The sequence below is a fragment of the Patiria miniata genome, unplaced genomic scaffold (genome assembly GCF_015706575.1).
Source record: "Patiria miniata isolate m_02_andy unplaced genomic scaffold, ASM1570657v1 HiC_scaffold_23, whole genome shotgun sequence".
In the NCBI taxonomy this organism is placed as follows: Eukaryota; Metazoa; Echinodermata; class Asteroidea; order Valvatida; family Asterinidae; genus Patiria; species Patiria miniata.
Genome location: NW_024037062.1, coordinates 7,112,405 through 7,140,284, shown reverse-complemented (window position 1 = coordinate 7,140,284; position 27,880 = coordinate 7,112,405). Strand labels below are relative to the sequence as shown.

Genomic DNA, 27,880 nt, shown 5'->3' with positions numbered 1-27,880 from the left:
ATGGGCCAGCTGGTGGCTTCAGAGGCAAGCAGATCCTGTTCGAGCACCCATAGCGGTATGTTTATCCTTTCTTCATCAAGATTTGTTAGATTCAGGGTTGCTTTACAGAACTATCAATGTATACAGATCGGCAATTTCCTCAGCCCACGTCTTTATAGACGGAGCACCAGTTGGACAACATCACTTAGTTAAACGTTTCTTCAAGGGTGTTCTAAATTTGCGTCCTCCACAACCACGATACAATGCTACATGGAATGTGGCAACTGTGTTGACTTATTTCAAGTCTTTACCTGACAATCGTAGATTATCTATCAGACAGTTAACTCTTAAATTAACTATGCTAATTGCACTAGTTACAGCTAGTCGCTGTTCGTCACTCACAGCTATCGATATCAATCATATGTCAAGGTCCTCAGATGGCAGTTTTCATTTTTGGTTGGTAAAACCTTCTAAACGTGTGTCAGTTAACAAACCCTTCCACGACATATAGAAATTGCTCGCTTTCAAGCTAACAGAAACCTTTGCCCAGTGCGCACTTTGCAGGAATACCTCAACAGGACTTCTCATATTAGAACAAATGGGAACTCTAGCATGACTCAGCTCCTGCTGTCACACTCCAAACCCTACCACCCGGTAGTGTCATCCACAGTCTCCACATGGTTAAAAGATGTACTCAAAGAAGCTGGCGTTGATACGTCATGTTTCAAGGCCCATTCAACCTTTCCAACTTCTACAACAGAAGATCATCTCAGACGGAGTTTGGTCAAGCAGTTCTGGCATCGGCACTTTGATGACCGGCTTTGAAGTATACAGGGTGAGTCTTTCCGGAATTGGCGTAATATAATTTCCCCAATTATGTAAAGTACTTACTGCAACATAATTGGAATTATAATTTTTATAAGACAATGGAGGAGAGACTCAATCTCCCCCCTTTTTATGTTTTGTGTGCATTTTTACAGGCACTTTGACTCCCGCCCGAGAACTAAATCAGGTCACAGGTCGCCTCCGCCAGTCATCATTGCTCCTCAAGCTTCAAAAAGACGATCCAGCACTCGAGCGAGGGGTACACATGCACATAGCAAGCTATTCTTCAAGTTTGAATAGAGCGCTATTCTTCGAACTTTGAATATCTAATGAGGACTATTCCATTAGCTTCAAAGGGTGGTTAGATTGTCTTATATAATTCCAATTTTACGATCTGTTTCGCCGAGATGCATATTTCGGTACCGAGTTGTTTGTTGGAATTAATATGCCTTAAAATAAATTTCTGCCTGAATAAGACCTAATCGTAATGTTTAAAATACCCCAAAATTAGGCCAATACCTATTTTTGTGTTTTTATTGAAATGATATGTACATTGTATCATGCAACCATGTGTCGAGGCGGCGCGATCGGCCACGGTATGGTCGCCAACGTGCAGGCGCATGCACCTGTATAATTCCCCAATTATGTAAAGTACTTACCTGCAATATAATAATAATAACGCGATATGGTGCACGTCGTTTTTCGTGCACCTTTATTCTGATTACGCCCTCTGTCGTTTAGTGAAAGTCGACCAATTCTAAAATTGCTTCACAATAGTTTCACACGTTTCGGGGTTGGACGGTGACACTGATTGGAAATTCGTGGCGATGTTTTTATTAGTTTTCTGGGCCATTCAATAATGTTACGTTTTGTATTTACTCAGTACGGTAATCATTTACACTCTCTTTGATTTCTTTGACTTTCAAATTGCTTTTCGGAAAAGCTTTTGATTTCCGCATAACTGCATCGAGAATAAAGGCGATGTGACGATGGGTCATCGACTAGCCCTGGTGGACTCCCTTTCCTCCCTACGTTAGTCGTATTGCAATGAAGACTTCGTCCAACCTGGGCTAGGTCATCGACGTGATTTGACGTACGTCGGTCCGTGTTGTGTGAAAAACAATATCAATACGAGCCGAGAAAGTTGGTTGCGCGAATATTGGGCAGCGCGAATTTTGGACATTAGACGATATTAATCAACATGTCTGTGTTGATAAGTTCTTATCTTGACCATTTCTAATTCTACCTCCATGCTAGCCCCACTAGTGTGGCCACGGTATGCTGCGCTGCAGAGGTTCAGCGCAGCATACCGCGGCCACACTAGTGGGGCTACCTCCATGCATAGATTACCCAGAAAACAACTCATCATGGCCACCGATTGGGGTATAAGTGCAGTGGCTACGGGTCCCATCTCCGGCCAAGTTTGTCACCAGGCATGTCAGCCAAGAAGTGAAGATTCAATAACTAAACATGGGCCTATTTTTTGGGTAGGCCTAATCCTTAGTGTTTTTGTATGAAGAAAAAGACTGCATTAGCCTGCAAAAGTCATTTTGAGGAAAGAAAATCCATACTGGGCCACCACTCCGAGCTCCTGCACAAAGTCTATGGGCCATGACAGAACATTTTAAAGTATTATCAAAGAATTTTTGCACTCCTTTAACAGTTTTTCTTGGTACTTTTCAGGTCATATTAAGGAATATGAGTGGTGGCCCAGTATGGAATTTTTTCCTAAGGATTACCATTTTTTGGGGTCAATGTTAGCTTGAGTAACTCCAGCTTAACAAGCTCATCAGGAATTCACATGTAAATTCCTGATGAGCTTGTTAAGCTGGAGTACTCAAGCTAATTAGTCAATGTCACGTCCCCTTCCAACAAATCCAAAGTGAATAAACATTTGTATTGTTAAAAAAATAGCAATTTAGAAAAGAAATCTATTTTTCGGGATGAAAATCGGGGAATGCAACTTTAAACTGGTCCATTTGTGTGCTTTTGATGCCGTGCCCGTGTTGTTTACTCTGAGTGAAGTAAAACATGGGTGAATGTACTTTGAACTTGCAACTTGTTCCCTGCAATTGTATTTGGTTTCAAGGTCTCGTGCTTGTGGTTTTGGGAATTGAATGTTGTTTATTTCCTGGTTTATCCTCATGTGACTCCAGCTTATATCACATGATGTAGTCGTTTGTCACCCAATCTTGTTTATCATGTTCGCACTGCCTCAATCACTACATCTTGCAACTGCCGTTTTGTTTAACATTTGTTGTATTTTTCTCTTCTGAAATGTACGTATGGGTAAATGTGCCTGCTAATTTTTGTCTAAAATTGTGTTGTCTTTTTGTCATGCTTATTTCTTTTTGTAAAGAAGGATTAATACAGTACATTGTACCTGATAGATTTTTTCCTATGTTTTTCTCTGTCGTTGTTTTACTTGACAAAAACATGTATCTTGCTTTGATTTTCCCAGGAAAATTTGCTGTGAAAGTTCGGAAAAGTGGAAGTTTGCTGTCACATTATTGTTGGAGTCAAAACTGGTTCTTTGATATTTGTTTGTGAACTGCGAAGACTAAATGAAGTTTTAGCCCCAATTTAAACATGTTGGAATGACTTTGAAACTTATTTACATTTTGTTTGTTTGTATTTTACAGATTAGTCGTTAGGTTCTTCACAGATGTCTTGAGTTTTATACGGCTTACGCTGCACTGAATAAGAAAAACGCTGTCTTGAAGTGTGTGCGCGTCGAAGTCAGCCACATGCACCAAAATGTCCACCGTTTATCAAGAAATTGACGAGAGTTTGAATACTCCAGTGAGGCCTGAAAGCGAGACGACATCAAGCGTGGAGATTGACTTCCCAGCCCCTGCTAGAACATTGTTCGGCATCCAGCGAGATCGTCTGGGCGTGGTGCTATGCATATTGGTCTTAGAGCTGTGCGAGCGGCTGACCTACTACAGCATTGCTGGCAACCTGGTGCTCTACTGCACCAACGAGCTGAAATTCTCGAGTGCCGACGCGACCACCGTTACTTTCATCTTCACAGGGACGTCTTATTTTGTGCCGGTCGTCGGTGGGTGGATTGCTGACTCCGTATCAGGGAAATACAATGCTATCTTTGGAGCAGGCCTCATTTATTGCATAGGTATCAGTTTTAACTTCTTTTTTACCCATGTTTGTTGTGTTTACAAGTGATCAAATGAGGCTGTGCATTTTCAAATAATTTAGTATTCGATTTTTCCAACTTGGACTCGAATATTATTTGAATAATTGAAATCGAAGTAACTGATCCAGTTAAACATGTGAGAGCCTAAACTGGCTGCTGATCTGGATTTACATATATGCACCAGTATGTCCAATGAAATCGTCTTCTATCACAATTCACAGTGCTCGATACATCTCTGTAGAGCTATAACCATGCAATAAATTCAGAATATGAGTTAAACAAACTTTGGCATATCTCTCTTCTGGACAGACTGTTTCGCACCATAAGGCACTCATCAGCAGAATGACGAAAAATAGAATACCAGTAGCATCTTACCTTATTTCGAATCAAGCGCGCGCACGCGTTACGTGCGTTACGTCCGTTACGTCATTGAAGTTAGTACGCGTTTACGTCACTGAAGTAAGAACACATCTGTCTCGATGCCTGCACTTGGAGACGATTTCGCTTCTCTTATTCAGTGTACCTAGATCTGGCCTACATATGATTATGTACTTCTCTGCTATACACAAATTGCATCTCTTGTTTACGTTAGAGTATGGGACTTAAAGGACAAAGGGAAAGACTATGAAATCAAATGGGACATTGTTCTGAAAGCACTGCCATACTCTAACGTAAACAAGAGATGCAATTTGTACATAATCATATGTAGGCCAGATCTAGGTACACTGAATAAGAGAAGCGAAATCGTCTCCAAGTGCAGGCATCGAGAAAGATGTGTTCTAACTTCAGTGACGTAAACGCGTACTAACTTCAATGACGTAACGCACGTAACGCGTGCGCGCGCTTGATTCGAAATAAGGTAAGATGCTACTTGTATTCTATTTTTCGTCATTCTGCTGATGAGTGCCTTATGGTGCGAAACAGTCTGTCCAGAAGAGAGAGATGCCAAAGTTTGTTAACTCATATTCTGAATTTATTGTATGCACCAGTATGTATGTATATTTTCACCATACAATAGTATAAAGAACACGTGTAAGAAGACATTTGAGCTAATTTTCCTTGTGGACGTTTTAACTCAAAATTTGTGAAAGAAGCATTCATCAAAAGTGTGGAATTTGACATACATACATACAAACATGTACATGTCGGCCATAATTATGGTTGCGAAGGACGATTTCTAAAGGTATACGTTACACTATTTTGAATGAAACTACATGTTCACAGACATGGTCATGTTGGCAGGTGAAATCTTTGAAAATTAATTTCTCCGGTTTGGAAGGAGAAAGAAGGATTATTTCCCCTATAATTATCCACGTGTGTGCTAAAAGTCGTTGTGATATGTTCATTACTTTTCGTTAAAATTGGAAAAATAGGTCTGACTACGTGCAATTTTGACAATTGTAACATTGGCGGGCGCAATATCTATCAATCTTTTTAAGCCTCACGAATACTAATGAGGTTCTTATCCATTGTCGGCTATTGTTAAAAAAACAGCAATTTGAAAAATCAATTTTGGTGTCTTTTCTCTATTTCTTTGATCAAGGCACGACCATGTTGCCCATCATCTCCATAGATTTTACCCAGTATGGCCCCCACCTAGGGCTGACTGAGGGCCAAAAGCGAGGCTTCTTCCTCTTCAGTCTAGCCGTCATTGCCATCGGTACAGGCGGCATCAAATCCAACGTGGGCCCGTTCGGAGCTCAACAGTTGGATGATCTTGGAGAGGGTCCCGTCAAATCTTTCTTCAATTGGTGAGATTGTGACGTGGAAGTTTACCGTTTTGATGGATTAATTCAATGCCACTAAGGCGAAGTAAAAAAAAAAACATGTTTAGCGTCCCCGCCCGCTTCCTTTTTAGAGGCCGCCTCCTTTTTTTTTTTTTTTTTTTTTTTTATAAAGACAAAAATTGATAAATTTTAACGATCTCTGACGAAAGAAATCATATTTTTAGACTTTTATACCGTGTCTAAAGCTGTGGAAATAGTCAATGAGTCCAAGTGGCGGCCATTTTGAAAAAAGCTGGTAACCATCTTGAAAAATAGCCCAGCCGCGTTGGCTTGAAAAATGTGTCGGGCGGCCATTTTGAAAAGAAAAAAACAAAAAAAAAGGGCCTCCTCCTTCCTTTTTGTCAAAGAGGCAGGATGCTAAACATGTTTTTTTTTTTATATTGCCTAACTGTATGCTTCACCCTAGCCTTGGTCTGAAGGCGCTTGACAATAGTGTCCAATGGTTGGCTGCATTCGCCCATGGTGAATGGGATTTACTATTCAACAGTTAGGATCATTCTTGTTCCATGGTTCGATATTTGTGAGCAAATGCATGCTGGTGTGCGCGTTGCGCATAGCGCTACTGTTCAAGAGCCAGTAGCTACAGAGTTGGGTTCAAATGTTTCCTGAAGGGGTGGTTTTATTTGGAGAGATAAATACACTGCCCACCAATTTTGTATTTAAATAGAAGTTCATTTAAACTGTTAATCAAATGACAAATAGGCTATGTAGTTATATTTGATGTAGTTATTTATGAACAAAACCATATCGTTTCCTGCAGAATTTTTAGTGTTACAGCTGCTACGGTATTACACTTTGCAATTTGATTTTACCGTGCTCAGTACTTGACAATTTTTGACTTTTTCATGTGAAGGTTCTACTGGTTCATCAATGTGGGTTCGGCTGTCTCCTTCTCTGCTGTGGTCTACGTACAGCAGGAGATCGGATTCGATGTGGGATATGCCATCCCAGCAGCCTCCATCGTCGTGGCGATCATCATGCTTCTGATTTGCCGAAAGTGGTACCGCATGAGGCCACCTGAAGGTCAGCAAACTTTAGTAATTTTCTTTAAGTTGAATTTTCTTTACAACAAAGAAATTGACTGGAGTGGGTTTGAACAAGTATACAGGCAAGACGTTGTTGTGGTTTGATACATGATAAGTCGCTGCCATGAGAGGGCGTTACCAAAAAAGTAAAGGTAAAGGGGACGAACCTGTATTCACAGGAACGGAGTGCCCATCTCTCTTTCATAGCGATTGGGCCAGACTCATATGCTGCTGTGGGGGGATCGCCACACCTCCTCCACAGCGAGTCTGTTACCTTCCCAGCATTGAACAATGCTGGTACCCATTTAACACCTGGGTTGAGAGGAGTAATTGAGGTGAAGTGCCTTACTCAAGGGCACAACACGCATGACCACGGTGGGGTTTGAACCCACAACCTCTCGATCACGAATCCTGTGCTCCACCGCTAGACCACACGTGTCCCCAACACACGTTACCACCAGCAACAACATCTAGGGAAGCTTGTAAAAATCCCCCCTCCCGAAAAAGGGGGGAGACGAGTGCACATGCACTACTTCTGCACGCAATTGCCACCCGTACTACCATGACTACATACCACAAAACAGCTGCCCAGTGAAGTTGCACAAAAGTCTTGCTGCATCTTGGTGGGTCATTCTATAAATTTGGGGTCCAAAGTGTGACATTTTTCCCGTCCCTGTTACCTTGGTACTTTGTAATTTGCCATTCAAGCATCATTAAAAGTGACTTCAAATGATTGTTTATTTGTTGGATGGGTAGTTTGCTATTCATAATCACTCTTGGAGGATGACTGCATTAAAGGAGTGCATCAGAATTATACAATCATAGATGTCAGATGTAACAGGGACGGGAAAAAAGTGGACCCTAAATTTATAGAATGCTGCGCACTGCATGGAAGAAATTTAAGAATTTGGTTTGGACTACGAAAGGTTTTGAATGTGCACTGCATGTATTAGGCCAAACAGGTGGACGCGCATTACACAACTACAAGATTACCAAGATGACGTTTCTGGCGGTTTGTGGGCGATACCGGTTTGTCGTGATAACGCCCTCCGGCCGTGGGGGTTGTCGCGGCGGTGGTTTATTGCATATCTACAACAACAACGTCATCTAGGTTCTTCTTTTATATAGTACCAACACTGGTGTAGGCTTAGCTCTCAAGTTTGGTATTGAGCAGCCATTCCTTTGTGGGAACATCAACATCAGCCAAACCTTGGGCTCCATTGGGTGGCTGCTGGAGAGAGCACTCACAGATGATGTCGTTCGCCATCTGTTCTTCTGCTCGGCATTTGCATGCCGGGCTTGATGTAAAGCCCAATCTGTCATATTGGAATTGGAACGTCCCACTCCAGTTAGCAGGTGGTTTAGGTTCACCCATGAGCGTCGGGGGAGGTCTGAGCCAGGAGAGCACTCTGATGGCATGGAGGTGCAGCTCCTCAGGGGTGATGATGACAGGTGCCACTGCTGCCACCATTAATTTTTTTGGGATCTTGGTTGGTTCATCTCCTAAATACTCAGCGTGGGAGTTTATACAGGAGACCAGAAACATTGGGGCAAATCTCGTCTCTTAGTGATAAGTGTTACTTGGTTCTTTTACGTGCATTAGGCTTACAACACACAGGACCTCCGGCTTAACGTCCCATCCGAAGGATGAAGCAATAATGGTTAAGTGCCTCGCTCAAGGGTACAAGTGTCCACCCGGCGGGCTCGAACCCATGCCACTGTTGCCTCTGAAACACCAGAGCACATGATTCCGGTGTTCTTATCCGCTAGGCCATGACACTCCACAGTCCATTTGGCAGTCCATTGGATGTTGTTGTCTTGGTGCGTGCCTGTGGGAGGCTGGGAGCACTGACGGTGCCTCAGGTGTGAGTGGATGCCTTGATCTGAGGCGAGGTTGTCCAGCTTCTTCAGTGATGACCTGATGGAGTAGGTGGTCTTGATTGAGCGCACGGCAAGGCAATGCCATAATGTGGGCTTTCCCTCTCAGGGCAGCTAGTGACATTCCTGCTAGGACTGGGAGCTTTTCCACTGGGCTTGGTTGCAGGCAGCCAGTGATGACACAGCGCGTGTTGTTTAGGCTCTCATCTACCAAGTGCGTGTGAGCACTCCTAGACCATACAGGTGCACGATAGTCAGTGGGAGCGTAGTCCAGGGCCAGGACGGAAGTACATTGTGTAGAGATGCTGGCTGCCCCATTCTTTGCCTGTGAGGCAGCATATTGTAGTGCTCAATGTGCTGTGACCTTGTCGTGCAGGCCTGCCAGATATTGGCTCTACCAACTGAGCTATCCAGCCATATGTTTGCGGTCTACCAATTGGTCCATGTTTGATATTTCTAAAAAACTGTACTAGTATTTGTCTAAGATTTCCCAATTAGTTTTGTTTTTTATCTTTCAAGGGAGCGTGTTCACAACTGTCGCCAAAATCATCTGGCAGGCTCTATCAAGAATCAGGAAGCCTAATGCCAGGAAAGACCAGATGACATCCTGGCTGGATCGCGCCAAGCACAGCTTCGGTGGTCACTTCCCAGACCTCAAAGTGGACGAAGTCAGGTCCTTGGGAAGAATTATACCAGTTTTTATCGTCATCATCTTTTATTGGACTGTGTACTTCCAGGTGAGTATAGTCTTAGTTCAAGTCTGGAATTTTTTAAATTCCACTGATGCAGCCAGTCCCAATCCTTGACTGCTTCCCGCTCCCATTATATGGGGACCGGTGGCTAGTTCACATTTAAAGCCAATGATTGGATCTCTTGAGTGCGTGCGCAGTGTGATTTTTCATTTTTTAAAATGATGTTTACTGCTAGTGCTGCAGCCAAACCGCCGAATCCGAACCGAACCGAACCCGAACCGAACCAAAATGGTCGGTTCGTAAGTTCGGCAAGTATTTGTTGATAGCGCTAGGAACACTATTGCTTGCAGTGAAAGGGCAAGATTAAAACGCAGGGATGATTGAATTTACCATGTTGACAAGTCACCGCACTCATCTGCAGTATTTGCAATGTTCTAGCCAGGCATACAATTGAATATCAGGCCAGTACGCTTTGAAAATTATCGTACCCACCTGCAATTCTCTCAATGAAAAGAATGTTCTATGCATGCATGCATGCTATGTAACTATCCCTGCCTTGTTCCCGCGTGATGTAGTACATGTACCTTTGGTAAAGTTGCAGTTGCAATGCAGTTGCAATGTTAGATCAAATCATAGAGCTATATTGAATTACTAGAGTGCTAACTCGTGTACAAAGTGATGCCTGCTGGGCGCATCACAAACATATGGAGAACTAGAAATGTTGTACGTATTTTGTACGTCTATTTGCATATCTGCGTTTGTATTCCATACCGGTGCGTCATCGAAACCGACACGCCCAAAACCGATCAGCAAATGAAAGTGTCATTTTGCTCTACGCAAACAGCGCAACGTGTGCGTGTCCCTCCGCTGCAGATGCTTTTCGCTGTGACGTTTTTTGAACCAGCATGACGCTCTTAAGTTGTTTGCGTATCTTCGACTTGCGCCTTACATGTAGAGCACACTTATAAAAAATCAATCCATCTATTTTGATTGTGTTAACTACAAACACTCACGTGCATTCAAAATGTCTGCGTCAAGAGCCCCTTCAAAGCTTCTCCGCGCAAGAATGAAGAGTGAGCGCTCTAGTAATTGAATATAGCTCTATGGGTCAAATGCAGTTTCGAATAATCGAATTCCAAAATATCTGAAATGGACAACCCTAAAGATCACAATTGTGATCCCAACTATACATGCAGTTTGCAAGTCGTGTTTGAGAAGAACAATATAGCATTTCCATAGTAAAAAATTCCATTTGATGGGCCGTAACGCCATAACTTTTGTTCTCACAATGTTTATGAGTTGTAATAAGCCAATTCGGTACTCCAACTGCGCATGTGCATAACAAGATTCCACAATTTTTACTTTGGGATAAACGCAGTAGTTAATCTGCACTCTGCAAGTTTTTTCATGCAATCAAAAAGATGATGGATATTTTTGTTCGCCCCAAAAGTTGGGGCATACAAAACACTAAAATCACTTTGCGGTCCAAACTTTCTGGAATTTTGTGCATACTTCAGAACAATACAATCTCTTGAATTTTGCTGGTACCCGCCTTGATTTTGTGCGCATATGGCAATTGTTTATCCCGAAAGAAAAATTGTGACATCTGGACGTGCATGTATTGCAGTTGAAATACCAAACTAGCTTATTTTCAATTATTGTACATGTAATTCATCGTGTCATTGTGTTGAATTGTCTCCAGATGTCAACGACCTATTTGCTACAAGGCGAACGCATGCGTCTGGTCTACAGCGGTTTCACTATCCCAGTGGCTGCTCTCAACCTCTTTGATGTCGCCATTATTCTTGTCATGATTCCCGTCGTGGATCGTATCTTCTACCCATTCATGGCAAGAATTGGATATCCTCTCACCAAACTGAAGCGAATAGGTAAGACCGTATCTCCTCATTCGGTTGAAAGACTGTTTTGAGCACTTTTGTTGCTTCAAACAAAACAGATGCACCAATGATCTACTCTACACAAGTTGTGCTCTGTAACCTCACACTGCGCATGCTTTTCTGTCCGTTATCCGCTTAAAGTTTTTCCACAAGTTTGCTAAAGGGCACGAGAGAGCAACTTTGCAAACAGGTCACCATTTAACAGTAGGGCAAAGGCATTGTGAATAAAAATAATACTAATAACAGGCTTTTACTAATAATGGGGTATCAAAGCGCTTTACAATTATTATTACCCCTGTTTCAACGGGCAAACACTCCTGAAACCTTCTCAATTCCCTGGGGAGTACACACGGCCGGTAGGCGTTGAAGTCACCGAGTAGCAGCACTTTGTCAGTCTGGGGGACACATTGTAGAGCAGAGGGACGGCCCCATAGAACAGAGCCTTCTCCTCGTCAGATGAGACAAGGGTTGGTGCGTATGCGCTGAGCAAGGTGACGAAACAGCCTTCCACAAGTGGGAATCGAAGCGTCATCAGGCGCTCGCTGATGCCAACTGGCAATTCAGGCAGTGACAAAAACAACAAAGTGCCCGTGGATGCGTGGGGAGCCGGCTGGGCGGCCCTTCCAAAATAACGTGTATCCTTTGCCGACTTCGACAAGCAAGCCTTTGTCGTAGAGTCGGGTTTTGCAATAGGGCGGCAATGGTGATATTGTATCGGCGCAGTTTAGCGGTGACCAAAGCGGTACGTGCAACGCTGGGGTTGACTGTTGTTGGGGTTGTCAAGGAGTGTGCGAACGTTCCACGTAGCAACGTTCAGAGCCTTCATCGTAATATCTTTATTTTTATTTCCTTTTGTATTTCGACTGCATGATGAGACACTCTGGCAAATGGGGCAATCAGCCCAGAGAAGGAGGAACAGGCGATTTTTAGGCCAACTGTTCTAGGCCCCTCCTCGTATGAGGTGAGCAGCGCGAATCCTGATCAGGCCTGCTCAGTCGACTCGGTAGCTGCCGAAGGAAACTGCTGTTCCGTCCCAGGTTCCGTCGACCATCTTTCTGAGCCCGCCTACATGCAGATAGGAACTAGAGGCTTCCAGCCAGTCTGAGCCTGCCCCACTCGTTTGTGAATCCATCGCCGCAGGACTTTTGATGAGCCTTCCATTCCAATATGTGAAAGTGATGTTGAAACTTGTGCAAAGCGCTGTCACAGCGCTGCAGTGCCTTGCCGAGAGCTCAGGTTGTTCGGAGGTCGCCAGCACGTAGGCACCACATGGGTTTTGGATCGGGTTTACCTTCTCCTAGGCAGATTGCCGAACAAGGCTTACGAGTTCTACCTACCCGGGTGTGGAATCAGAGTTGTCCTTCTCCTAGGTGGACTGCCAGCCAAGGCTGACGAGCTCCTTCTGCCCAGGTTTGGAATTAGAGTTGTCCTTCTCCTAGATGGACTACCAACCACGGCTAACAAGCTCCATCTACCCGGAGCACCTGGTTATAGTGTCAGGAGCACGCTTTCACCCTCTGTCATTTAGTCAAAACGGGGTTGGCACGAGAAGCCAGACAGTAGGATTTGGTTAGGAGAGGCTGATGTTGAAAGCTATGCTATAGGATCGGATATTTCAGTGGGAATGGAGCTGCTTGTTTCTCCATACCACCCCAGCACGTCCTAATCTTTTAACCCAGCACGTCCTAATCCTTTAGACCACTAGGCCACGGCACTCCACCTATATTATTATTACTGTTAATTGTTTCATACACATCTCTCTGTTTTTGCTTTTGTTTTCCATTGTTTGTAACCTTGCAGGTATTGGCATGGCACTAGCTGTCTTTTCCATGATCTTGGCAGCTGGAGTCGAGTTTGGCCGGAAAGCAAACATCAAGGAGTATGGCTACTTCCAGCAGGAAGTTGCTGGCAAGGCCTTCAATGCGTCGGACTTGTCCGTCTTTGCACAGGTTCCTCAGTACACGTTTATAGGAGCCAGTGAGGTTTTCACAAGCATTACAGGTACAAGTGAAGTAGGGGTCGAACAACCAGTGTTTAACCCTTACTCTCTGAGGGTAGTTTACTGCATGTCAGTTGGTTATGCCAATGCCCTCCAGCTGCAGTTTATTGGCAGATAGTTTGTCTTAACAGTGAAGGCTCCAACTGGCAGGAGTTGGAGGCCCTGGAGGGTGCCTGATACTGACCAGCTGGGGGCACGCACTATGTTATCAGAGGACTCTCATTGTTCTCTGTGGCATGTATTGGAGTGCCTGTCCAGTTACCCTTGAAATGACATGGCAGATATTGGAGGGCCATGCAAAAAACATAGGAGATTTTCTTGAGGCACATATTGGCATGCGTTGGAGGGTCTAGTAGGGTAAGGGTTAAGTCAAGTACATTGATTTTTCACAATGGACATTTAAGTAATTGTACTTAGTGCATGACATTTATTAAGCTATGGAAAGTCATGGAAAAAGGCTAAATTTTGTTATTTTACAAGGATTCATGGAGAATTAATATTCCAAGAAAAAAAATAATGAAAACATCATGAAATCCTGCACAACCCGTACATGATGAAGCGTAATATTTGGCTATGGCAGTCTTCCAGTTTGTGCACAGAATTGTGCACTTTGTGATAAAAGCATGAAACTTCGCATGTCAGGTGTTCTTGCGATCATATTTTTCTCAAATATGGAGACATTTCATATCTGACCCTGGTGACCTGTCAGAGGTCAATGACCTTTTGAAAACACCGCTTTCCTATGACCCGGTCTACGTCATACTTGTAGGTCTTCATTAATGAAAATGATGACCAATATGGGAACATTTTGTGACCTCTGGTTATTTATAAGATTTACTCTTGAAACCCCAACTTTTTGAAGACCCAGGTCTAGCTGTCAATTGCTCATGCTGTGAAACAAATTTTCATATGTAGGGCATTTCACATCTGACCTCTGGTGACCTGCAAGAGGTCAATGAACTTTGTATATACCCTAATTGCCGCTATTTATCATATTTACCCTTCCAAATGCCACTTTGTCATGACCCGTAATAGTGCAAAAGAAGTGTATTTTAACTATTATTCTACAGCATGTCATGATGAATTCAGACCCCAAAGACAATTTTGTTATGACCTCTGATCTCCATTTCCCTTTTTTAAGGGCAGACGCAGGCGCAATATAAGAGGCACATTGGACAAGCAGCACACTCTAACAGTGACCAATGGGTGTGGGAAAAAAGCTTAAAAGTGTGGTTACCCAAGTCCATCTGGAAACAAAAGTGAATAGTGCTTGACATATATGTACATATTCCATTGCAAAAAAGTCCCACTGACTTTGATTCCTGTTGCATCATGTTGTGTCTGCCAATTGAACAAAAAGGGAAATGGAGGTCAAAGGTCACCCAAAAAATTATTTTTTGGGGTCTGAATTCATGACGTGACTGTAGAATAATAGGTGCAATACCTTTCTTTTACACTATTGAGGCATAGGTCACCAAAAAATGCTGTTTTGATGAATGCCAGCACTACAGAGTTGGGTTCAAACAATTTGTGAAGGGGTGTTTTGGAAGAGAGAAATACCCATACTTTTTTACCAATTTTGTATTGAAATAGAACATAATTTTAACTGTATTTAGATTTCAATAATTTTTAAATATTAAAACCAACAGAATCTGCTGAGGTGTACGTCATAAAACAATTGTTGAATGCTTTACCTCGTGATGTAAAAAGATTTGAAATCATTTAAAATTTATTTTAAAATAAATCAAATGACAAGGATCTATATGTCAGTTATATATGTCAGTTATATAAAACAAATAGTGAGTGGCTTTTAATTGTGAAATGGGAGGAATATTTTATCGCTCGGTAAAATCTGGACTTTTGCAGTTCACTCGGCTTCGCCTCATGAATAGGGAAAAGTTCAGATTTTACCTTGCCATAATATTCCTGCCGTTCAACTCTGAGCTACTCAATATTTGTATCATTCATTTATCTACCTTTCGGTCAAAAAGTCAAAAAGTCAAAATTATACATTTCCAATGAATTTGTTGAACAATTTTACTTCATTTTTTTTTTGAAGCACCCCTCTACCTATGTTTATGGTATTTGCCTCTCATGAGTGCTACCAAAAATCTCCTTATATGGAGATTTGCGGTGCAGAATGCGGCAGTGCCAGCTGTGTGAATTTAGGACTTGATGAAATACGGACTCATTGATAGTATTGTGCATGCGTTATAAGTGAAGATTGTGAAACTTTCAACCAATGAAAGGGTAAAAGGGACCACATTTCAAAAAAGTCAGTTTCATGTGACACCGAAAAAGTGTTTAAAACCAGCCAGCCGGTGTTTTATCAACTGTTTAAAACCACCCACGTACATGACTGGCTCTTAACTAATAGGAATGGGTAAACTGTCTTAAGTATTTATTATTCTATATTTAAATCTCTATTATTATTTTTGTTATGGTTTTTATTGTTGCAAATGTTGTTGTCTTTGCAGGCCTAGAGTTTGCGTACTCTCAATCACCCAAAGCAATGCAAGGAGTGGTCATGGGGCTTTTCTTGCTAACATCAGGCCTAGGTAGCTACATCGGGTCACTACTGGTCACCATTGTCAATGCGATTACCTTGGGTAAGTTAGATAACATGGATGACAAATACTTGTAATTGCATACATGTAGGCCTACGGTACTAGCCACGCTATTTTTGTAAATAGCATTTCAACCGCTGACTCTGTTTAAATCCTGCACGGCCCACCGCGCCGTAATAGCCGCGTACTAACCCTTTTTCAATTGTACCGGTACAAATCAGCAGAGGGCGCCCTTTCATCCTTGATTAGAAATACCTGACGTTTTTTTGAAAACGGTAGAGGCCGTCTCATCTGGAAAAAACCACCCAATAAATAATATAAGTTCCGAAGTATATCCAGCAAAAATGGACAAAATTGGCCTTCAAATAAAAGAATTACAAGTTACGTAAGTTGGTAATCAATAATAAAACACAGAGAATACAATATTATCTCATTTTTCACCAAAATACCAAAATAGCTTGACACTGATCAAGCCCGTGCTTATACATGACCTTTCAACCCTCACCTATCGACCCATACACAGAGAAATAGCTGGGGTGCCCGGCCACACTGTAAAAAAAAACGTCACAAATGTTGCCTCTGCTGACAATTTTTTCGGGCCAGTGATGACGTCATTGAAATTTATCTCTTCCCTAAATTGTTTGATGATCAGCAACATGGATTTTTGGGGTAAAAATGTGTTTTTATGTGATTGTGGCACTATTTTGAACAACCTGGAAGTGATTCGACCGTATTACTCCTCGTCGCCACGTCATACCATTGGAAAGTATATCAACAGGTATAAGCCAGCTTAACTGGTTCCCTGACCTTACAGTTCTTTGACGTCTATAAAGTGCTCTGTTTCATTTTGTGTGGGGTCACAGAACCAGACTACGTACAGGTATAACCGAATGTTCGGTGTAGCGGTGTTCTGTATAGCGACATTCCACTGTAATCCTATATGATAGCACTGCCCAGCGCACACATGTGACAGTCTTTCAGTCAGTGAGTCAGTCAGTGAGAATGGTACAGAGAGGAAACAAAGCTGGTCTGGCATAAAAATCTGACTCCTATGAGAATCAGACTCATCACTCTCGCACGTCACTCTCCCAATTATCATACTTATGCATGCGCAATACTACCAACAAGTCCATACTACCAACAAGGCCAGTGTAACAACCGTGATCAGCCTTGTCTCATATTACTGTTTATTAATCTTCTTAATTATATCTTTGTAATGTTTTTATTGCTTGTTCTGTTTTTATACTATTGTGGCGCTGCTTGAACCGGGGCTCCTCTTAGGGCAGAAGGCAAATAAAATTTACTCGGCGCGACGCGAGCCGCCTTACAGTGCCGCACAGCGCCGAGGGTCGGCGCGCTGCGTCCCGCCGACCCTCGGCGCCGCCGACCAGATTAAGCTTCCTGCATAACAATAGGTGAAGATTTGCGTATTGCTTTCACGGCTGATTGCACTCAGGTCATGCGGCCAGCCGCAGCGCGCCGACGGTAACGAACTGGAGCTTGTTTTTTAATATGTTGGAACAATTTTTGATCACAAAAATAATCGTGGGTATTTTTGGCAACGTTTTCGCTTCCAAAATAAACGTAACATGGAACACTATTTGCCACCAGTTATCATGTCTTGAAACTTTTTTCACTTGTTGATCTGAAGAAATAAACACTACCTGATGCCAAGATGACAAAAACATCAATCCATTTACTTTGTATTCGCGTTCATACTGATAAATTCCAAGGTCTGTTGTTCTACACAGTTATATTTTTCCCCTGCAGCCCGCTATCGGGGAAAAAATGATTCACGTGTTCGTCCCAACACTGGTCTCCTTTTCAATGTATATGTGTGATGTCACGCAGTGCAGAATACCAGCCAATATCTCGGTACTGTGATTGCGTCCTTGAATCCCGCCCCTGCATGTGTTTTTTTGCCATCACCGAAACTAATAATACGTAGGCGTATGTTCCAACACTGGTCTCCAATTTATAAATATGTGACCGTTACGAAGTGCAGTATACCAGCAAATTTCTTTGTAGGTGAGTCTAATCCTATTGGGGATTACGTGTTTTAGTCCCGCCCCTACCCTATTCCCGTCAACGAAACTGATTTGATGGTCCATTCATTAAAAAAATTCCAACACTGGTCTCCATTTTATTATGTGTGATTTTACGGAGTGCAGAATACCAGCCAAAATCTCGGTACTGTGATTGCGTCTTTTAGTCCCGCCCCTGCATGGGTTTCTTGCCATCACCGAAACTATGAATAAGACCATGGCTCCATGATAAGACGTAGGTGTTAGTTCCAACACTGGTCTGGGGGTGTATTTTTCTTGTATCAGGATACCTTTTATATTTTTTAGAGTCATGTTGATACTCATTAGCACGGATTGAAATTGTCTAATTTTGCGTGGTTACATTTACTGCCCAAAACTGGACTCCCTACTACATAGCTTTATAAACGCATGGAGGAAGGAATAAACGGTCGGTCTTTGTCCATCGCATCCACGTAATGGGGGCATTTTATGGCTCAACGGCGCGCCGCGGCCCGCCTCGTGCGTGGACCAAAACTTCTCCACTGACCTCGCTCATTAACATAACAATGGGACAAGCACAATAGCGAAAGTTAATGAGCTGATGTCTGGTCTGAGCGCCGCGCAGCGCCGAGGGTAGAGAGGAAATAAACAGCTGGGAAATAAGCGCCGCACTGCGCCGCGGCGGCTCGTGTCGCGCCCAGTAAAATGTATTTGCCTTCTGCCCTTACTCAAGTCGCCCTGGCCTCCTGACTAAACCTTTGGTAAGCCTAGACGAGCGGTGATCTAGGTGACCTAGGGAATGCGTCCGTTCGGAAGGCCATATACCGCCAACATGTACAAAGTAGTCTCCTTAAGGGTGTTCACTTAAGGGAGGGACAATAACTGGCAGACTGAACAAACGATGAAGGAACAGACACTGACACCTTTATTCATCAGACAACAACGACAATCAAGTTCTTTTAATTCTCTATTGGGTTCAATTAGAATGTAAGAGTTATTCAACAATAATTACTGGATGAAACGGCACCTGCGTCAAGGGTGGACTATTTGCAGCGCTCCCCCACGCTCTTTTGCGACTTCCTATCAGGCAACCCCAAGTTACTGGCGGCAGGACTCCCGAGGCCCCAGTGGATACAGCCCACGAGGTAGCAACACACAGACCATGAATTCAGATCCCCGGTGTGTCTCCGGCTACTAACCTCCTGTCCTCGCCCAGTTGTCAGCCCGTCAGTGCAGCAACACGACAACGCACACACACGTTCGTTCTCCACGAGACGCCGCAATTCACGTCTGTAGTCAACGACGCGCTGTGATCAACTCATGCTTTAGAACGTGCGAATGGACCCAACTACAGAGGGCGCTGCGCAAGCTCACTGCTGCTCGCGCTATAAATAATAACTCGCTGCAAGCACACCGTTGCGCCACACAGCCTCACCCTCAAGTTCAGGCCGTCCTCGGTCTTCAAAACTGATATAACTAAAAGCAAAGGATGTGCTTGCTGCTAGCATGAAACAATAATTGTCAAAATAATGTTCACTTAAGGCAATAAACTTAAGGTGAAGGTGAAACTTGAGGTAAGTTAGGGTAAGGTCTGTTCACTTAAGGTAATAAACTTTAGGTAAACTTTGACACAACTCTAGTCACTTAAGGTAATGAACTTGAGGTAAACAGTTGCAGGAATACTTAAGTAAACATCTACTTCGCTGGCAATTTCAGTTCACTATTTGACTCTCAAAATGATTTAAATAAGGTCTCACAAACATCCATATACCTTATACAATGAAAATCTGTTTTACACGCAAAAGGTTCTCATGTTAATAAACACAACTCTGACTTAAGAGTCTTAAAATACAAAAAGGGTTTCAGTAACTTTAAACTTTAAGTAACTCTAAACAACAGTTACAACTATAAATAAATCACGCCCTTAAGGTCATGAAAACAAAACTTAATTTGCAGTTCTTAAGGTTCTTAATCAAGATAACACTTAAGATGACTTTGCAGATACGTAGCTACTGAAGAACAAAACCGGCAGTGAAGTTGACCTCGTAGGTTCTCTCAGTGATTTCTTCAGAAACTTTGACACCGTTCTGGAACCTTGATGTGGTGTGCACCTCCTTGACACGCCGGACCTTTCCAGCCATCATTATCTCCAAGTCAGGGGTGCTGACAGGTACTGCACGCTGTGACCCACGTTCATCTCCATGGATTTTAAACAATCCGGCTGAGGCTGGCTTGGGAGATGAGGTACCCTGCGCAACACCAGTCGCAGGATAATTGATGTGGTGCTTCAGGGAACTTCCTTCAAGGACTCGCCGAAGGCTAATCTTCTGGGAAGGGGATCCGGCTGCGATATTACTCGGCTCACCATGAAGCACAACACGCACATCCTCCTCGTCCTCACTTCCACTCTCGGACTTCAGATCTTGAACCATGGACATCATTCCCTTCGGCTTTCCACCAGATCTGTGTTCCAGGGATTGCGGCTGTTGGCTAAGGCACTGATCGACCAACGACAATGAGGCCGGGGAAAGGGACAACTCAGGAGCATCCGCGGTCTCCATCCGCCCAGGAGTTAAGGGTACCGGCCATTTAAAGGCATCCTCGGTCGATGGCTCCTCTGTTCCCATTTCAGACTCTTCTGCCGCCTTCGGCTACTTCCCCTTGGGCCTCCCATTATCCTCCGTCATTTCTGAAGCTCGGCGCTTGTCAGGGCGATCCTTTTGTCGCTCCTTGTTAGCCTGCCTACTCCCTGCATTAGCCTTTCCACGTTTGTGTTCTTCTTCTGTCTCCTGGTAGATCTTGGCCAAGTCGTCCAGAGATGAAGGGTGGTGATTATTTTAGTGCACCTTCAGATTATCCTTCCTCGTGTAGCCCCGCTCACACTTCAAGCAGAAGAATAGGATCTGCCTTGACCCATGACTACTCGCATGCTTGTCAAACCTCCTCTTATTTATGAAGGTGTCCCCGCACTCTTACACTTCACAAGTCGTACTGTGTCCCAGTCCTTGGGTCGACTCCACTCCTTTCCTTTGTCCATCCTTCACTAGATTTTTCAACTGCAAAACGAAAAATAAACACCAAGGTAAGCCTCCTTAATACTTGTACATCCCCCCTTGAATTTGTCCTGCTTACGTCACTTATGTAATTCTGATCATCTGAATCTTTGATTAACGATATCGCTGAGTTGGCCGCCGCTGGCGCAGTGGGTTCTTTCTCGCCCGCACTGGGCTTTTCCCTGCTGGCGCAGGTGCTGTTTCAGTTCTAGCCGGTACTGAGGGTTGCACATGTCCCGCCTGTGCCTCCGGTATCAAGTTCTCTTGAATTGACTCCTTACTTCCCATCAGCGCATCTGCTTCTGCTAACTCCTCTGTTTCAGGGAGATTGGCTTCCTCAAGTGACTCAACTTCAGGTGAGGCCTGTTTTTCCTGGTCACTACCTTGGCTCACTTCACTTATCTCTTGTAGCTGAGTTTCTGGATAAACTTTATTTTCTCTCTCCAGACTACTACTCCTTTTGGCCCAAGGCTTCAACAGTTTTTCCTCATAGGGCTTGAGGCGGTCGCTGTGGACAACCTTCATCTTTCCCCCACTCTTCCCTTGAATCCTATAAGTCACGTCGGATAGTTTGTCCAGTATCAGGTATGGACCTTCCCACCTGCACATCAACTTTGGAGATACCCCTTTCTTTTTCGCTGGGTTAAACAACCAGCAGAACTTGCCCTCGATGAACTGTTCCTTGCAGACGTTCCTGTCGTAGTGGCGCTTCTGCCTCCTGGCACTCTTTGCAAGGCACTTATGGGCTCTGTCATGAGATCGCTGCATCCTCATCCGCATCTCTTGGGCATAGTCCAAGTCTTGCGTCTCCTCCTCTGCAGATGGTTCCTCAATTGTCAGATCGATTGGAAGGGAAACTTCCCTGCCAAGCATGACCATGTTGGGCATTTCCCCCGTTGATTCCTGTGGAGTACTACGGTACGCCGCTGTTGCAAAAGGCAACTCTCTTTCCCAGTCCTTTTTGTTTCCCTGGTCCTTCATCATGATTGCTACAATGTTCACTAGTGTCCAATTAAAGCGCTCGAACATACCGTCTGATTTAGGGTTGTATGGTGTTGTCCGAGTCTTTTCTACGCCAAGGATCTTACAAACTTCGGCAAGTAGGTTCGCCTCAAAGTTCCTTCCCTGGTCGGTGTGCAACGTCCTGGGAACTCCAAACCTGCACACGAACTCCTCGACAAATCGCACCGCAACGGTGACCGCCTTTTCATCAGGGATGGGATACGCTTCAAACCATTTACTGAAGTAATCACCGACCACAAGGATGTTTCGGTTTCCACTAGTTGTTACAGGGAAGGGCCCACAGATATCCATAGCCACTCGCTCGACAGGTAACCCAACTAAATGTTGCTGTAGAGGTGACTTCCGCTTCTTGCTCGGCGACCTTCTCTTCGCACACAAGTTTCACTGCCTAATGAAGGACCTGACATCAGCACTCAAGCCTGACCAATGGAACTTAAGGCGTACCTTAGCCATGGTCCTTTTTGTACCCAGGTGACCGCTTGTCCTTCCTGCATGCATCTCCCGCAGTATCTCCTCCCGATACTCTTGTGGCACTAAAGTCTGCCAATGCACCTCCCGTCCATCGTGGGACTCCCACCGACGCTGCAAGATCCGTTGTCGGACTGTCAATTGTTCCCATTGCAGCTAGTAGTTCTTCGCAGCCATGGATTTTGGAGAAACTATCTCCCAGTCAGGGCGTGTGCCTGCCTCTTCCTTAGCCTGAATAAGCCAGTTCATCTGTTCGTCCTCGAGCTGAGCCCTTCTCCAACCTTCCTTTAAGATTTGGGGTTGCACCCCCACCACGCGTAAGTCTGCTCGAACCTCCGCGTCTTGATCCGAAGTGTCCATCACAACACTTCTTTCCACAGATTTCTCTTCATCTGCGTCACTGCTGATTTCGTCCCTTCCGCACTGTGAGCAGGGTCTGCGTGACAGGCTATCAGCATTCAGGTGTGACTTCCCAGCCCGATGGACTATCTCGAAGTCAAACTCTCCCATGATCTGCAGCCAACGCGCTGTTTGTCCTGTCGGGTCCTTGAAGTTTAGAAGCCACCTCAAGGCTCCATGGTCTGTCCTGATTGTGACTCGATGTCCATATATGTACTGTCTAAACTGCCTCAGAAAATTAACAACAGCAAGCAGTTCCCTGCGCGTAACGCAATAGTTTTGTTCTGCTTTCTTTAGAACTCTGCTGGCATAAGACACAACTCTCTCTTGGCCGTCCTTTACCTGAGACAGAACTCCTCCGTTCCCTAAAGCGCTGGCGTCAGTATCCAGGATGAATTCCAACTTAGGATCAGGATACATCAAAATCGGTGCCCTAGTAAGTCGTCCTTTAAGTTCCTGAAACGACTCCTGGCACTCCTCTGTCCACTCAAATTGCCTTGATTTTTCAGTCAGACGGTGCAGGGGACGGGTGATGTCCGAAAACCCCTGAATTAGGCTTAGCTCTTTAGAAACTGTCCTCCTGTACACCTTAACGTCGTCCAGATATACTAGAAGAATTTCCCAGTGCAGGCCACTGAGAACTCACTCCATGAGCCTCTCAAACGTTGACGGCGCGTTACACATGCCAAAGGGCATGACACGCCAGTTAAACAGCCCTCCCCTTAAAACAAACGCCGATTTCTCCTTCGCTTCGTTGTCCGGGGCTACCTGCCAGTAGCCTGAAGTCAAGTCCAGGGTTGAAAACCAGCCTGATCAGGCAAGGACGTCCAGTGAGTCGTCAATTCTTGGGATAGGGAAGGCGTCCTTCACAGTCATTGCATTTAGTTTTCTATAGTCAATGCAGAACCTTTTGGTCCCATCCTTTTTCCTGACCAATACTACATTTGAAGCCCACGGGCTGCTTGAAGGCTCAATTTTTCCTCCCTCGAGTAAGTCCTGAACTTGTCCGTATATTTCGTCCTGCTCTGCAGCAGGGAACCTTCGTGGCCTCTCACGTCTCGGCCTCACATCGCCTGTATCTATTCGAAGCTTCACCCTGTTAGTGTGCCCAATGTCGTCCTTATCCCTCGAAAAGACGTCACTATAGTCGTTCAGTAGCCCTGCTATCTGTTGATGAAACTCTGAGTCGACCCCTTCAGTGCTTCTGTTATACAGGTCCCTTAAATATTCAGGTAGTTCCTGCAGTAAGGAACCCTGCCATGCTGCTCGCCTTCACAACGCACAGCCGCTGTCCTGGATTAAATACGCGAATTGGCAGCCTTCCTTCGTCTGGTTTCACCAGTAGTCTTGCCACTACAAGTCCTCTGCCCGAAAGTTCACCTTCATCTGCAGGTTCGAGTACTCCTATTCCCGCTACCTTAGTTGTAACCCGGCCTGGCACAAGAGCTTCGTGTCCAGGCGGCACGATGGTCGTCTCCTCAACCATCACTCGGGCGCAAAAATGTGCGCCTTGTCTGTCAAGACACTTGATCTGCTCCCAATTTACGGTGAACATCAAGTTTCTAAAATCCAGCCTCCCATCGGTCGGCATCAAGTAATCCATTCCCAGGATTCCTTCGACTTCCAGTTGTGCAAAAACAACACAAACTGCTCTCACTGACTTCCCAACCTGGACCGCTACACAGGCGCTTCCCATAGTCTTGATTAATGTTCCGTCTGCACCATACACCCCAACTCCTTCAGTGTTCAGCGTAGGTCTTCTTTCCGGTGACATATTGTAGTACGTCTACATAGAAAGTAAAGTGTTTGTAGCACCAGTGTCGATCAACATGTTCACCTTAAGTCCCCTAACCACAGCAGGTACGAAAAGTCCACTTCCCTGTCGCAGCGTCTCCCTTAAGGCTGGCACCTCAAGGGTGGGCAAGCCTCCTTGCCCGCAACTCAAGGGGGATTCCTTAAGGGTTTCCTCTCCTCGCAGTTGTCCATCACTCTCCAGTGGTACCTGGTGGGTCTTCACCTCCTGGTCTAATGATCCACTTCCACCTTAGTGGTGGCTTCCTTTGCACTTGTCTGACCCTTGACTTCTTCCAGCCGTTTCACAGGTCCCTGAGACGGCTGCATGTCATTTCCCGACATCCTTGATCTCCTGGCCTTCGGCTTCTTGCAGTCTCGCGCAAAATGCCCTTTCCACCTGCAATTGTGGCACACGTCCTCAGTGTTTGCCTTCCTGCGTCCGAAAGGTCGTCTCGTCTCCTTGCTCCCAGTAGGAACATTCTCCCCTAGACGGGAAATTATCTGCTGGACAGCTCGATCTACGACTGCCTGATTAACCGGAACCTCTCCCGTAGCCTCCACGGTTGGCTCCATTTCCACCATTCTTGTATACTTCTTGGTTTTATCTGCAGCTCTCTGCTCTTCCACCTTGTGGAAGCTCTCAGCAGCCAGAGATGCCTTAATTGAGTCATCCAGGGATGTTGGTTTGGCCCTGAAAATCGCTTCTCTAATCGCCCTATTTCCAACTGAATCCATGAAATGTCCTCTCGCTAATCGATCCCTTCCTTCCTCTAAGAATTCGGGAAACGCTAACGCAGAGAGCTCCCTGATACTCTGCCCTAACTCCTGTAATGTCTCTTTTTCACCCTGACGACGATGTTGAAGCTCCATTAAATGGTACTCCGCCTGTTGACCTGGGCCGAACCTCTGGTCTAACGAGCTGATTAAATCCCTGAAGGAATATTTCCTACCCTCCGGCTGGCAACCCAACACACTTAAGGCTGGTCCCTGGAGGCTTGCAGCAAGAAGCACCTTCGCTTGCCCATCGTTCCAACCATTGGCCACACGACAGGCCATAAAGTGTGCCTTGTAGTCCTTGCAAGGCACCTTACCGTTAAATCTATCCGGACAAATGTTCCGTTTCCTTAACTTGATCTCTGATTCAGCCACGTCCTCCTTGACTGGCTCCGATGTGTTTTTCTCCTTAAAGACCGTTCCTGCAGGTCCATCTTTCTTGGTTGTCTCCAAGGTACATTCCTCTCTCACAGAGGTTGCCATCGTATTGGCTGGTGTTGCTGGCACTGTTCCAAAGGGTGACATCCTCTGTGTTAGCGAAAACAACTCTGGAGTTTTAATTCCCGGTGTCATTTCCAGTCCACGCTGCGTAGACTCCAGCAACTCCCCTTTTATCTTCTCCAGTTCGTCCTTCAGACGCTGCCTTTCCTCAATGGCCTCCTGAAGAAGTTCATCTCCTCTCTGGACATCCATTCTAAGAATGGCAAGTTCTTCCTCCATCATGTCTTTATTCAGCAGTTCCATTCCTTTTATCCTCTATCCTCAAGGTTCCTGATGTACGCTTTTATCCCACTTCTGACACCAATGTGGCGCTGCTTGAACCGGGGCTCCTCTTACTCAAGTCGCCCTGGCCTCCTGAATAAACCTTTGGTAAGCCTAGACGACGGTGATCTAGGTGACCTAGGGAATGCGTCCGTTCGGAAGGCCATATGCCGCCAACACGTACAAAGTAGTCTCCTTAAGGGTGTTCACTTAAGGGAGGGACACTAACTGGCAGACTGAACAAACGATGAAGGAACAGACACTGACACCTTTATTCATCAGACAACAACGACAATCAAGTTCTTTTAATTCTCTATTGGGTTCAATTAGAATGTAAGAGTTAATCAACAATAATTACTGGATGAAACGGCACCTACGTCAAGGATGGACTATTCGCAGCGCTCCCCCACGCTCTTTTGCGACTTCCTATCAGGCAACCTCAAGTTACCGGCGGCAGGACTCCCGAGGCCCCAATGGATACAGCCCACGAGGTAGCAACACACAGACCATGAATTCAGATCCCCGGTGTGTCTCCAGCTACTAACCTCCTGTCCTCGCCCAGTCGTCAGCACGTCAGTGCAGCAACACGACAACGCACACACACACACGTTCATTCTCCACGAGACGCCGCAATTCACGTTCGTACTCAACGACGTGCTGTGATCAGCTCATGCTTTAGAACACGCGAACAGACCCAATTTCAGAGGGCGCTGCGCAAGCTCGCTGCTGCTCGCGCTATAAATAATAACTCGCTGCAAGCACACCGTTGCTCCACACTATCGTATGCTTGTTCTAACTGCTGGGCACCTTTGAAAAACAGTGTTCCACTGAAAGGTCTCCCCAGGATAAACAAGAAATAAATAGATATGCTACACCGGTACCCTGAGATCAGCAAAACTAACAATAATTTTGCTATTTCAATTAACTTGCTTTTAGGTGCGGGTGGGGCTTGGATCCCGAATGAAATCAACAAAGGTCACCTTGAGTACTTCTTCCTTCTACTAGCTCTGATCATGGCCATCGACTTCGGCTGTTTTCTGCTCATTGCAAGGGGCTACATCTATGTCGAGGATGCCGAGCTACAGTATGACAACCGACCCCCTGACCCTGGGGAGAGAGGAAAAAGATCTAGCAGGAAGAAACAGGGGGGAAATCAGTCTGAAACCTCGCCCCTTTTGAGTGATTCTGGAATGATATAGAAATAAGTTGCCTTTTTGTTTCTGCCATCACCTACTGCCTTTCCCTTGGACTTTTGCCTTTCATTCACATATGTGTGTTTAAATTTCTTGTATGTTATACAAATATTGAGTGGCTCAGAGTGAAATGGGAGGAATATGCTCGCAAGGTTAAATCTGGACTTTTCCATTTCACGAGGCGAAGCCGAGTGAACTTGAAATGTCCAGGCCGAGCGATAATATTCCTCCCATTTCACAATTTAAATATTTGTTTTATATAACTGACATAAAGATCCGTGTCACTTGATATATTTGAACTTTTATTTCACTACAAAATTGGTGGAAAAATTTCTCTCTTGTAAACCACCCCTTCAGGAAAATGTTTGAACCCATCTCTGTAGCGCTGGCTCTTTGGAACAATAGGCGCTACAAGGATGATCCTAACTGTTCAATAGTATTTCCCATTCCCCATGGGTGAATCAGACTTTTTGAGCCCCTGCGTGAATGGGAGCAATAACGAATGTAACGTGATGTGAGTCCCACCAATCAAATGACAAGGATCTGTATGTCAGTTATATAATAGTTACTAAGCTTGTGTTATTGG

The 27,880-nt window shown here is 44.7% G+C and overlaps 1 protein-coding gene across 3 annotated transcripts; it reads left to right on the top strand.

Moving 5' to 3' along the window:
• Positions 1-1,485: 1,485 nt before the first annotated feature.
• On the top strand, positions 1,486-27,324 carry LOC119731221 (solute carrier family 15 member 4-like). 3 transcript variants are annotated; one of them, XM_038204305.1, is made up of 10 exons: positions 1,486-1,691; positions 2,150-2,291; positions 3,447-3,937; positions 5,502-5,709; positions 6,599-6,768; positions 9,168-9,385; positions 11,043-11,229; positions 13,039-13,239; positions 15,715-15,846; positions 27,038-27,324. In XM_038204305.1, the coding sequence occupies exons 3-10, from the start codon at positions 3,562-3,564 to the stop codon at positions 27,298-27,300; spliced, it is 1,755 nt and encodes a 584-aa protein (XP_038060233.1). In that variant the 5' UTR covers positions 1,486-1,691; positions 2,150-2,291; positions 3,447-3,561; the 3' UTR covers positions 27,301-27,324. The 3 variants fall into 3 exon arrangements, with proteins under 3 accessions (XP_038060233.1, XP_038060234.1, XP_038060235.1); XM_038204306.1 differs by lacking the exon at positions 2,150-2,291; XM_038204307.1 differs by lacking the exons at positions 1,486-1,691; positions 2,150-2,291 and adding an exon at positions 2,981-3,083.
• Positions 27,325-27,880: the final 556 nt, after the last annotated feature.